General features: G+C 50.1%; 1 protein-coding gene across 4 annotated transcripts in view; it reads right to left on the minus strand.

Annotated features, from left to right (window-relative positions):
• AGAP2 (ArfGAP with GTPase domain, ankyrin repeat and PH domain 2) overlaps positions 1-9,761 on the minus strand; it is a 17,142-nt gene extending 7,381 nt beyond the window's left edge. For 3 of the 4 annotated variants that reach the window (XM_069080342.1, XM_069080351.1, XM_069080335.1), the window contains exons 1-5: positions 4,452-5,719; positions 2,101-2,159; positions 1,053-1,140; positions 807-892; positions 451-598 (exon numbers count right to left, since the gene is read on the minus strand). In XM_069080342.1, the coding sequence (XP_068936443.1) occupies positions 451-598; positions 807-892; positions 1,053-1,140; positions 2,101-2,159; positions 4,452-5,583 (1,513 nt within the window). In that variant the 5' untranslated portion in view covers positions 5,584-5,719. Of the gene's footprint in view, positions 1-450; positions 599-806; positions 893-1,052; positions 1,141-2,100; positions 2,160-4,451; positions 5,720-9,467 lie in introns of those variants that run through there. The other variant, XM_069080360.1, reaches the window with a different exon arrangement.
• Positions 9,762-12,765: the final 3,004 nt, after the last annotated feature.

A 12,765-nucleotide genomic window follows, 5' to 3' on the forward strand; every position in this document is an offset into this window, starting at 1 on the left:
CTTTCTTTCTTTCTTTCTTTCTTTCTTTCTTTCTTTCTTTCTTCCTTTCTTTCTTCTTTTTGGAGTGTAATTGGGCTTAAGTGACTTGCCCAAGGTCACACAGCTAGTAATTGTTAAGTGTCTGAGGTCAGATTTGAATTCAGGTTCTCCTGACTCCAGGGCCACTGCTCTATTCACTGCACCACCTAGCCACCCCAGAAGTTTTTCTTCCTATTGAGCTGAATTCTGTCTTCTGCTGCTTTCTCTCATTACTCTCAGTTCTATCCTCTAGAGCCAAGCAGACTAAGCCTATTATCTCTTCTACATGACAGCCCTTTAAATACTTGAAGACATCTATCATGTTTCTCCTAAGTTTTCTCTCCTGGCTACACCTCTCTCTACATCAAGTAACTACTTAGGATTCCTCTGTTCTTCCCCTCCAGGCCTGCCCTTTCCTCAGCGCCTCCTTACCTTGTGTCCCCACAAGCGCTAGGGCCAGACCCCCCCGGCTCTCCCCACGAAGGGAGTTTAATTGCACGTGGAGACGACTCACAGCCTGGAAACTGTTCTCATCCTCCAGGCTGAAGACGAAAATGACAGCATCTGCCCAGCCTGAAAACTAGATGAAGAGAGACAAATGAGGGAGCAGACAGAAAGAGGAATCCTTCCTTATAACTCTCAAGACTCTACCACGTTTGAGAACTGGGAAGGATTGAAGCAAGGAAAAAATTATCCCTTCCCTCCCACTAAAGCCTGCCCCTCAACTTTGCTTTCCCAGAAGTCTGACCACTACCCAGTCTCCTCTCTGCTTTCTCTTCCCCATTCACCTTGGCATCTGGTGCCCCTGCTTCCTCTCGGATCAGCAGCAGATGACTTTGACCATCTACCAACATCTCCTTCTTATGCTGCTCACCTGTCCAAGATTATTAGGAGGGAAATTGTTGTAACACACACACACAAGTTGTACATACTTCAGTATCATGGCAGTGGGGAAGGTCCCATAGTTTTGTTTGAATCAAAGATTTATTGATTCCCTTTCCCTACTCAATCCCTTTCAATTCCCAAGGACTCACTCTCTGTCTTCTCTAGCACCTGGTAAGAACCAGTCAGGAATCTGTGAATGAGCGATGACTTCCCACTCCTGGCATCACCCAGTACACCCTGTGAACAAGGAAGTGATCTGAAGTCACAGGTGAAACAAGACCAAAGAGATTAAGAAGACAGTCTTGGGATCTGGAATGACGGGAGAATGTCATCCTCGTTGAAACTGAAATGATTGGCAGAGGCCAATCATGAAAGGAGGGACAATGTGGAGACTGGATAAGAGCCTGGGGGAAGGCATGCAGAGAACTCTAGAGAGCAGCATGGTGTAGCAGAAGGGCTGCTGGAGTCCAAAGTGGAGACTGACTTGGAGTTAAAAGGCCTGAGTGTGAGTCTTGGCTCCACCACTTGGAAGCTATATGACCTTGGGCAAATGATTCCATTTCTTTGGACCTCAGTTTCTTCATCTGTAGAATGAGTTTATTGGACTAGATTATGTCTAAGCTTCTTGCCAATGTTAATATGACATGATTCTATAGTGGGAGTGTTGTAGAGGGGACTCCTATTCAGATATGGGCTGAACTAGATAAGAGCCCTTCCAACTCTGAGAGTCTGTGATCTTAAGAGCAGAAAATTATTCAAGGATCAAAGTAGACTTGACATAAAGAAACACCAATAAAATGGAGTCTCTAATTATTTCAAGGAAATGGAGAGCAAGAGATAACCACTCTCAAACCACTTCGAATATTGCTTCAGGTTTCAAGTTCTGGACTGTAGAAGACCTTATTTAAGGAAAAGGCTGAGGAGATACTAAAATGAGGAGAGGTCTGGAGGTGGGAAGAGAAAAGAATAGGAAGAAAGGAAGAGAAACTGAATGGGAACTGCTAGGCAGGAGAAGAAAAAGATGAAGTGATATGGACTGACAATATAGGGCTATGAAGGGAGGGACTCTGAAGAATCACAATCCATCATTCCTCATCTTCATAGAAAGAAAGGAGAGGCATTGGCTGAGAATATAATGGGAGAGAGAGCAAAACTTGGAACAGACTTTTCTACAGTCAATTATACTGGTTCACATACCAAACGGAGTTCAGGGATTGATCGGCTCAAAGTCCATTCCTGGCTATTGACCACAGCTTCTGAAAGAAGAGAGAGGATAGGAGAAGTTTAGGTCTGGCCTTCCAGACCTGATGGAGAAAGCCCATACGGAAATGAAAGAGTGAGCATTTCAGCAACACACATATACACACACACATGCAGGCAAATTTCCATACCTTTCTGCCTTCCCACTCTCCCCTCTTCTCCCCCCCCCCTTTAAGGATGGGTCACTTCACTTGAGTTGAAAAAGCTAGGGAATAAGATGCTAAGACAGTGGTCCACACTCCGCCCCCATCAAGCTTGCTTTCCCCACAGCTGTTGCTGCCGCTCAGAGGTTGCTTAGCAACAGAACCAGAGAGACAAAAATACTTCACATTGGCATCTCCCTTAAAGCACATCCCCAACTGTGTGTCCCCCCACATCCCAGCTCAGAAGAACTCGTGCCTCCTAAGGGCAGGATAGCCCCTTCTCTAAGAGGAGGACCAGGAGGGTCCAGAAGGTTTACAATGTGATGGGGTGGGGTTGATTCCAAGGGAAGACAGAGCTTGAGGTTAGGTTCAGGGATTGAGTAGAGGATGGAAGCTGAAGAGGAATGGGAGAACCTCTCAACCTCCATTTCCTAGAGAAGGGAAACTGAGGCTTGCAATGATAGTAATGAGGGTGATTAAAATCCCTCCCCCTTTCAGGATCACATGCACAGGTCAGACTCCAGGTAGTAGATTTCTGCAATATTTTCCAAACTTAACTGATAGGAAAGAACTAAGGCCCTTTAAAAATCTGTCCACTTTCTCATCCCTCTAGGGTTTGGCCAGGTCCGAATCTCAGTAGCAATTTGGAGAGAGGAAGTTCAGGGGGTGTGGGGACCATCACCCTCCTAAAATTTGCCCTCTTTCTCATCCCTCTAGGGTTTGGCCAGGTCAGAATCTCAGTAGCAATTTAGAGAGAGGAAGTTCAGGGGGTGTGGGGACCATCACCCTCCTAAAATTGGCCCTCTTTCTCATCCCTTTAGGGTTTGGCCAGGTCAGAAACCCAGTAACAAATTGGGGAAGGAAGTTCAGGGGGAACAGGGAGCATCAACCCTTTCCAGTTGTGAGCTACAGCAAGGTGCTACAGGAAAAGGACTTTGGGAAGCTTCTTCCATCCCCGTCCCCTCAGATCCTTTGCTCCTGTCTAGTCCCCTGTGTCTGACAGCCTGACACTGGAGGCCCGGACGTTCCCAGGGTGGAGCAGCTGCAGTGGGATCTGAAGCCATCTGCTCCTAACAGCTCCGGAGCCAAACTCCGGGCCACCACCCCCGCTCCCCGACAGCCTCCCAGGAGAGAGAACAGACCCACTCTGCCCCTCCCCTACATCTCATGTCCAATAAAGCCAAAGCTAAAAACACAACAAATACAACCAGAGCATCAACTTCTAGGCAGTTCCCCATGACTCCTGACTCACTGAGTCAGGACCCCAGCTGATCTGAACTTGACTCTTAGTGGAAGGGGGGAGGGTAAGTGGGAAGTGAGACTCCCCCCATCACATCCCACCTTCTCCTCTAGCTCTCTACCCCCTACAGTTTTGCAGTTAAATATCCAGTAGTTTCAGCCCACACACTTCCCCTCCCCTCCTCCTTCTGCTTCTAGGATGTCGAGCAAAAGACAAAATCCCTGCCATCTCACTCGCCTGTTACCCTACCCAGGAGGACCTGCACAGGCGAGTGGCTGCCTGCAAACTAGCTGTGGAGACTGCTGGCACCAAGTACACAGGATCACAGACCTCCTCCCAGTTCTCCTCTTCCCCATCTTCCACCAAATTCCCTTTGGGGGTTAAAAAAATAACACATGTAGTCCCTTTTCTCTGTCCTAAGTAACACAAAAACTGGAATCAGGGATGCCTGACTTCCTGAGGGAATCTGCAAATGACTGCTAATTCTCACCCTGACCAAGGACACATTTTCCCAGCAGGCTTGATTCACTCTCCCTGGGACCTATAGCCAGACACAGAAGCTGGCCACTCCCCCTTACTCAAACTCCCTCTCCCATTCCCCCTAGTCTTCAAAGGACAACCAGTGAGTCCTGTTGCATCTTTCCAGGTATGGTTAAACACCCAGAGGTCATCAAGTAGTAAGCAGGAGCCCAGGTGTCCCTAAAGGCCAGTCTCTTTCCCTCAGGCCTTCACTCCCATTTCAGCTTCTCTTACAGGTTGTGCTAGAGAGTTAGAATGATAATAACTGACATTTATATGTCTTTTAGGTGTACAAAGCTTTTACACTGAGGTCCTAGCCCTGACACCCTTTAGGCCCTGCTGTTCAATTATTCCCCTCCCCCCTAGCTTTCCTTGGCCTTACTCACTCGGGGAGGCTCGAAGCTCTACAGCCAGCAGCTCCCGGGACCCGCTGCTGGAGGTGAGGCCTGAGGGTCCAGGAGATGGCCCTGGACCTGGGGGTCCCCCGGTACTCTTGGTGAAGATGCCACTGATGAATTTGAGCATCTTACGGTCCCGGGTGGAGGCACGACCCCCCTCCCGGCCCCGTTTCAGCCCAGGAGCAGGAGGCTCCAGAGTGATAGGAGGTGCAGGCCCCGGGGGAAGCCCAGGGGAGGTGGCAGAGGCTGCTGGAGAGGCAGCTGGAGTTGCCGGGGCCGCTTGAGGAGGAGGAGAGCCAGCGGGCTGCCCAGGGTGCAAGTCACTGTTGTCCAGCGTCTTACTCTTGCCTTTTCTCGGGGACAACTTTCCTCGGGCTCCAGCCCCTTGTCCGGCTGCAGCACCTGCTCCGACGCCAGTCCCAACTCCGGCTGGGGCTCCGGCCCCAGCACTGCTCTTTGACCCCTTGACCCGCGGCTTGCCCTCGCTCTCTGGCCACGATAGGCGACTCCCTGCGGTCTTTCCTCCTCCAGCTTTGCCCCCACTCGTGGTTACCGTCTTGCAAGGCTTGGGGGCAGGTGGGGGGGGCGCCACCTTGAGTCGACGGTTGCCGGTGCCGGGGTGGGGAGAAGAGGAGCCTGGGACGCACCCCCCACCCCGGCTCTCTGGCTCCGGTCCCCCCCAGCTTGGGCTGCTGAGTAGTGGGCGCCGGGAAGAAGTGGAGCCCCCTCCAGGTTTGGGATCCGGGCTCAGTCCCCCGGAGAGCGGGGGTACAGGAGGGGCGGCCCAAAGGGAGAGGCGGCGACCCGGAGCAGGGGAGACCGGACAGGCTGGGCTGGCTGGAGCAGGGGACAGGGAAAGGGTCTCTGTCCCTGCCCCCGCGCTACTGGTGCTGATCCACAGAGCATCTTGCCGGTGGAAGAGACGTTCCTGCCGCTTCTTGCCGGTCTCATCTGCTCCCCGAGGGCTACCAGGTTCTCCCCCCTCTGGTGCCCTGACTATCGGGGCCCCAGCCCCTGATGGTGAGGGAGGCGGTGGAGGCACAGACTCAAGCTTGACCAGGGTCAGCGAGATGAGGTAGGTGGTTGTCCGGCGCTGAAGCGCGCCCGCACCCCGGCTCATGGGGCCCCGAAACCCCCGGGCTGGGGTGGGGAGGGGGCTTCCCCCAAATTGGCTCAGGGAGGCCCGGCCATGGGGTAGCTCTGCGTGCTCGTCGCTGGACTCAGTCCCCCGCTCAACCCCCGCCCAGGCTCCTAGGTCCCCGCCGCCTCCGCCTATTCCAAGAGCGCCCCCCTCCCATCACACAGGGCTCCTCCTCTCCATGCCCCCCACCCTGCACCCCCAACCCTTTCCGAGGCCCGGGACCTTTAGTGCGGCTCTCAGGAGGCGAGGGCGTAACCTCACATCCCCCAACCCGTAAGGGGAAGCAGAGATGGGGTCTTGAAGGGGGAGGCTTGAGAGAGTAGGAGGGGGTAGACAGGGCAAATAGGCGATGTGGGGGAAACAGGAATGCCAGGGAAGGGGGGAGGCCGAAGAGATGGAGTGCGGGGGCGATGAGGTTTGAGGGGTTGGGGTGTGCTTAGGGGAAGAAGGGTAGAGGATGAAGAGTAGGGGAGAGGGACTGGGGGTGGGGTTCAGAGGAAGGGGATGCAAGAGGTGAGGGAAATGCGGAGGATACGCGGGGGCGCAGGGAGGATAGGATGCAGGATGGAGATGTAATGAGAAGGCGTGGGGGGGGAGGATGCAGGAGGATGCAGGAGGATGATGGGGGCCGGAGGGTCTGGGGGAGGGAGGGGTTTGGGGTATAGGCGAGGGTCCGGGGGTTCGGGGGGGTTCACCGGGCTCGGCTCGGTCCGGATGCGCGATGTATCCGGGCGCTCCCCTCACACTGAGGAGGAGGCGGCCCCCTGCCGCCCCCCCCTCCCAACCAAATCTCCCCCCCACCTTCCCACCACACACACATACACACACACCAGCCCGGCTGTCTAAATGGACGATGCGAAATCCAGAGCTGGATTTCCCTCCAAAATCCCGGACTGGATTTCCATCCCAAATCCCGGACTGGATTGAAGCAGACTGTCATCGCCCCCCGCTTTTCCCTAGAGCAACTGGGACGTGGTGAAAGGGGTTCATGAATGTAGGTGGAAGGGCAGTAGCTACAACCGGGAGAAGCACCAGTTCTGCCAATTTGATAATTCTGGGGGGTTTCTTTGAAGAAAGAAGTTCGGAAGCCTCTCAACCCTGCCCTCCTAAGAGACCCTCACACCTCGAGCCGAACTAGGATTTCAGTTATCCTCCCTCACTAGAGGGGGTATATAGGGCTGATTCCTACGCTGAGTCCCCCATTCCCTTTCACCCCCGAGAGGTAGGCTACGACTGCCCAGTGCCCGTCCTGGAGTGATCTTGGAATCCCGAGTTCCCCGCTCCCCCGAGGAGACTGAACAGGGTACCGAGTTGTTTGGCGGAAGGTAGGGGGCGGCGGAGAGGGGACACCAGGATTCCAGTGAATCAAAGACTCCCGGGCGGAGAGGAGGGTGTAGATCTGAGGCTTTACACCCCTCCACTCTCACAAAAATGCATCCTGTATCCATGGCAACCATGGCTCCGAAAGTACCCGGGAAACAGCGGGAATAATGAGGGAAGAGGGATCAGTGGAAGGCAGGAGCGCCAAAGGGGGCCTCTGGAGAAGGGGAAAGAACGGTTTGTTGAGGAAAAAGTTGGGGTGAGGGAAACCCCGCCTCAGTACTGCTCCCCAACAATGTAGGAGTGTACACAGGTGCTTTTGTCAGGTAGATGGCGATTCACCGAGGGAGTGGGAACTGAGAACTCTCGGGTTCCCATTTTCCATTGATGTGTTGACTTTTTTTGTAAGGGCAGGCGAATGGGGGTAGGGTAGAGGGGTGTCTACAAATCTCCTGGTACCCTAAATCAGGGGATTCATATCCTTCCTAGAAAAGGGATACAGGTGGGTAACCCCGGCCTCCCTTTATCGTGTTGGTGCCTCGGAACAAGGCACTGGCCTTGGGGCGAGGTGGAGCATGGACTGGACGTAGCCTCTCCAGACCCCTCCTCCGAACCCTGAGAAGCAAACATTCTCCCCATTTTCCTTTCTTTTCTCTCCCTCCCCCTGACGCAGCCTGGGCTATAATAAGAGTTGCCGTGGGCGGCTCTTGGAGGCAGGAGCCGTCGGCAAGCGGGGCCCGGGTGGGGAACTAAACGGGGACCAGGTTGGTGGTGGTGGGGATTTGTTCTCTGAGCTACTCTTGTACCCGACCTCCCTCAGCGCCCAACCTAGGGGTCGGCTTCCCCCATCTTTACAAAAGGTCTTGGAGGAACCGAGATGTCGCCCTCTCCTGGACACGGGCGTCTGAACACCTGGGTCTTTCTGTGATTGTCTCTGCAGAGAATGGGGGTAGCCGACTTGTCACCTCTGTCCTGTTTTCCTATCCCTGGCCCTCAGTTTCTCCTTCTGTATAATAGGTACAATTATCTCTAAGGGACTGTCACATCCCAGTTCTTGAGGTCACCAGGTAATTTCATAGAAGGGAGCCTCCGAAGAGATGTCTTTCCTTCTTCCTCTTGAGCAGAGCCTGTTTATTACCATAACAATCCACTCAAAACCCCTCCCTTCTCTCCTGAAGAAGGCAGAGCTTAAAGTCCTGACTAGGCATACCAGTCCTCACTCAGCAGAGTGTCTAGAATGTCCCTGGGGAATATACTTACTCTCTAACTCACTCTAACCTGAAGCCCCTAAGCCTGTCACTGGAATACACCAACTGTGGCCCCATGGAAATGTGATGGGTGGAGGGGAAATAGCAGTATCCTCACCACCCAGGGGCCACCAGGGACAGCAACAATGGAAAAAGCAATCACTCAGTGGGAAACATGGGGGTAGTAGATTTTCCTCCTGCTTTCCCCCCATTTTCTATAATTTAAGCTCTAGAAAGATGATGTTGGGGAAAGGATCTTGAGTAAAGTAGCCCTCATCTCCTCTAGACACCAGAAACCACATAGGAAGACAGTTGAGAATAGGAAAAAATGAGGTAAATTAGAGGTGGGGTGAAGCTTAATGCTGGTTTCCACTTTACTCCCCTCTATCCTGCCCCCACCCCCATTCTAGCCTAAACTTGGTTAGCTCTTTGATACTCCAAATGTGGAGGTTAGAGATCTTTGAGCCCAAAGGGCCAAATTCTGTTGATGGAAGTAGTGTGGAGCTGTGTAGGTGACTTAACTAACTCGGACCTAAGTCTTTCTCCCACTGGAGGCCCCCACCACAGGATTTGGGGGTGAAAAGGGGCAGAAGGATGTGGCAGATGGTGTTGCTATGGCAACACTTCCTCCCTGTGTTGTCATTGCTTGCTGTAATAGTGCTAATGAGGTGGATCGGAAGCAGGGGTGGGGAGACAGGAACAAGAGACTATTGAAGAAAAGTGACGGAAGACAAGAAGGTGGGGGGTCTCTAGATTGGCAAGCATGTATGTCTATGACTAGAGTGTTTCTGGATATCTAAGACTCTGTGTATGACTGTCTAAATATGCCATAATATGCATGTCTAAGGATGTGTGTATATGTACACATATATTTGTCTCTCTGGCTGTGGTTCAGCAGGTGGGTACTGGGAATGAACTTGGGAATCAGATGATCATGCCCCAGAATTCCTCTCACCACAAGCCTCTTCCCGTCCCTGTCTCTCTAGGTAAGGGATTGGATCACTCACAATTACCTTCCCCCTCCCCCCCCCCCCCAGCAGCTACTGTTCCTGTTTTCCCACTACTGAAAGTCGTCTCATTAGTGACCACTTACTGGAGTTAAAGACAGAGAGACAAATGGGGCTTCTTCCAACCTCACTCCACTTCCAACCTTACCAGGACTCCTTCACCAGTCCCTTTTTGTACAGGGAGATGAGGAAGTGGTTAATTCACCCATGAAATCTGAATAGGTTGAAGCCCCCCCCCCCCTTTCAGATCCTCAAATACTCTCACTTTGGGCCCAAGGTCCACTCTCACCTCTAAGATTGTCCAATGAGGTCTTGATGTCTTCCCGAAGCTGTGGATCATTCACCTTCTTTGTCAACTTTTTGAGCTGGTTCAGGTGCCGCTTGGCAGCCTCATGCCTTCTGACTTCTGCCTTTACTGCAGCTGTAGCCAACTGCCTCTGGGCTTGCATCATACCCAGGCCCCTCTGGCCAGGCTAGCAGCTAGCTCCCTCTGGCCCCCCGACCCATGCCCACAGTTACTAACCCAAGAAGGAGCCGTGCTCCTGGCTTCCAACCGCCCTTCCGTTTGTCTGTCAGTCTCACTTCCTGGCCCACAGCCTGAGACAGCACTGAGTTCTGCACCTCCCTCACACCCCCTCTAGTGTTGTCATGTAGGCCACCAAGCAGCTCTGGCCAGGATTCCTCAACCAGGTGAAGGGTGACGCCTTAATGTGAAGGCCAATGCCTAGTGTTGGTTATGGGAAAGGAGGGCAGAAATTATCTTGGGTGTAGTCTGGAACAGATGATGTCTTCAACCATTAACTAACAAGTCTCCTACATTCAATCTTCCACACTTACAGCCTTGTATATCAGCTTACAGCTTTACACATTCAGTTTCACATAATGGACACATTCATTCAGAAACTTGCACACACACTCATAACCTTTCCTATTAGCAACTTTGCATACTTTGTCTGTACACCACCTGGCCCTGCTCTTCCTATCCTTGCCATTCCAATCCCTCCCTCCCCACCTCCTTTTTTCTTCCTTCTTTCCTTCCCTCACTCCTTCCCAGATGAAGCTTATTCTGGAAAGGGAGAAACAACTAAGAGGGCTGAGAATAAAGATTCTGTGAGTCTAGGGGACTTGGGAATTGATGGTGGAAATGATTTGAAACAGAATAGACCAGAGTTAGGTCAAATAGACCATGATCCTAGCAGGACCAAGCCCATTCTGCTCATTTGTATAAGTCTCTCTAAATAATGTGCACATTTCTCAAGTCATTTCAACATGTATAGGATCTTTGTTTTCTATCCTTCCCCTATTCTGTCACCCCTGATTTCAAACAATGCCCCCTCCAGCAAACATTTCCTCTACTCTAACTCCAAGTGTGAAAAGACAAATGTGTGAAGGATAGGCTGGAAAATGAGTTGATTGGAAGCATTTTCTTATGTGGTCATTAGAAGAAATCAGCTCGAAGAAATGAACAGGGTAAAATGATCTTTAAGGTCTATTCAAACCGTAAAACCTGTCATCCTAAAATCACCACCATTCTCCATAATCTCCATTTCTAACCAACTTCCCTTCACTTGCTTCATCTCCCATATACTGTTTGAAGAGTTTAAAAAGTGAATATGGGAAAAGATGATTATCAACTTCGTCCCTCAGGTGAGGTGGCCAGGAGAAGTGGTACCTATTTCAGGGTCTTCCCAAGGTATGAACCTCACTTTGTGGGATAAGTAGAGGGCTAGTTTTCATTTCTTACTAAGGCTTTCTTTTTCTTGGAACTTGGGGCAGTAAATGCCTGTAGCTTTTGGGGGGGGGTGTCTTGCCTCAGTCTTAGCCTCACAAATGGAAGGAGAATCTTTGTACTCCAGGAAAGAGTGAATTGGGTCTCTTGTCACATGTCTTTATTCAGACAGATCCTACCTTATCTACTTGGGTGTGCATATGCATAGTGAAGTAAAAAATCACCCTGATTTATGATGCCTTGCAATCACATCCATGTGTGGTATGTGTGTTTGTGTTATAGGACTGTTTTTATCTTGATTTTTATTGTGGTCCCAGTGGGTACTGTGCCAAATTGATGCCCACAACACTTTATGGTAATGGATGTGCATGTTTGCATAGGTACAAGGTGAATTTACATGAATGTGTCTTGCCCATTCAAGATGGGGGGAGGTGGGAAAAGGGGTGAACCTTGGAAAGGTAAGGAGCGTGGTTTAGTTGAAAGAATATCACTAAGCTGGGAGTCTAGATCTGGGTTCAAACTTTGCTATTTCTTGTACAGCTTTGGGCAAACCACTTAAAGTCCACGGATGTCAGAAAACTAGAAGGCTGTTGTATGCTAATGTACCTTCTGGTTCTAACATTCTACAATGTTTAATGCTCTCCTAGTCTCCTGCCTGAATTCCTTTAGTTTAACAAAATATTCAAGAAAAATGTATTTAAAATATAAATTAGTAGTGAGCTTGATTTTACATTAACACTTCCCAATGTATCCTTCCCTCTCCCAGAAAGAGGAATTAAAAGGATAAAAAATGTTGCTCAGCAAAACTAACCAACATATTAAAAAGTCTGATAATATTTGTAGTATTTTGTACCCATAACCCCCATGTCTGCAAAGAAGCAGGGAGGTGTTTTCTCCTTGGTATCTGGGGCCAGGCTTGGGTCATTATAGTTTTACAGCACATGTGTCTGTGTCTATGGCTTCTCTAGTTCTTCTAGTTTCACTTTTTTTTCATATGTCTTCCCCAGCTTTTCTGCTTTTATAATATTTATCATTTCTTATAACATCATAGTAACATTTCAGTATATTTACATTGTTTAGCAATATGTGGACCCTAATATATGGATCCTTACTTTTGCTACCCAACACATATACAGAGATAACACACACACACATACACGCAGATAAACAAAGATAAATAAGGATGCAGGACTTATCATTGAGTTTGCAATCCTGATGGGGGGAAGGGAAGTCACATACACCAAATAACTAATACAAGGGAGAATTATATAAATGTAAAGACAAAATCCAGAAATGTTGGGGAAATTTTGATGAGGGAGAGATCATTTTCACCTGGGATTCAGGGAAATTTCAGAGAAAATGGCACCATCATTGAAAGTCTCTAGAGAGGGTCAGCTAGGTGGTGCAGTGAATAGAGCACTGGCACTGGAGTCAGGAGGACCTGAGTTCAAATCCGGCCTCAGACACTTAACAATTATTAATAGTGTGACCTTGGGCAAGTCACTTAACCCCAATTGCCCCTACAAAAAAAAGAAAAAATATTTTGGGGCGGCCAGGTAGCACAGTGAGTAAGAGCACTGGCCCCAGTGTCCGGATGACCTGGGGATCGAATCTGGGCTCAGACACTTAGCATCCATGATGAAATACCTGGCTGTGTAACCTTGAGCAAGTTACTTAACCCCAATTGCTTTAAAAAAAAGTCTCTAGAGGATAGAGCCTGGGAAGAATTACATTTGATACCCTCACACACATAAGACATGGTTACATATGTCTATGTACCGTGTTTCCCCAATAATAAGACACTGTCTTAGAATTTTTTTGGACAGAAAAACACCAGAGGGCTTATTTTCAGGGGAGG

The sequence above is a fragment of the Petaurus breviceps genome, unplaced genomic scaffold (assembly GCF_028583685.1).
Source record: "Petaurus breviceps papuanus isolate PSGF00001 unplaced genomic scaffold, PetGlider_PUasm1.0 154, whole genome shotgun sequence".
Taxonomy (NCBI): Eukaryota; Metazoa; Chordata; class Mammalia; order Diprotodontia; family Petauridae; genus Petaurus; species Petaurus breviceps.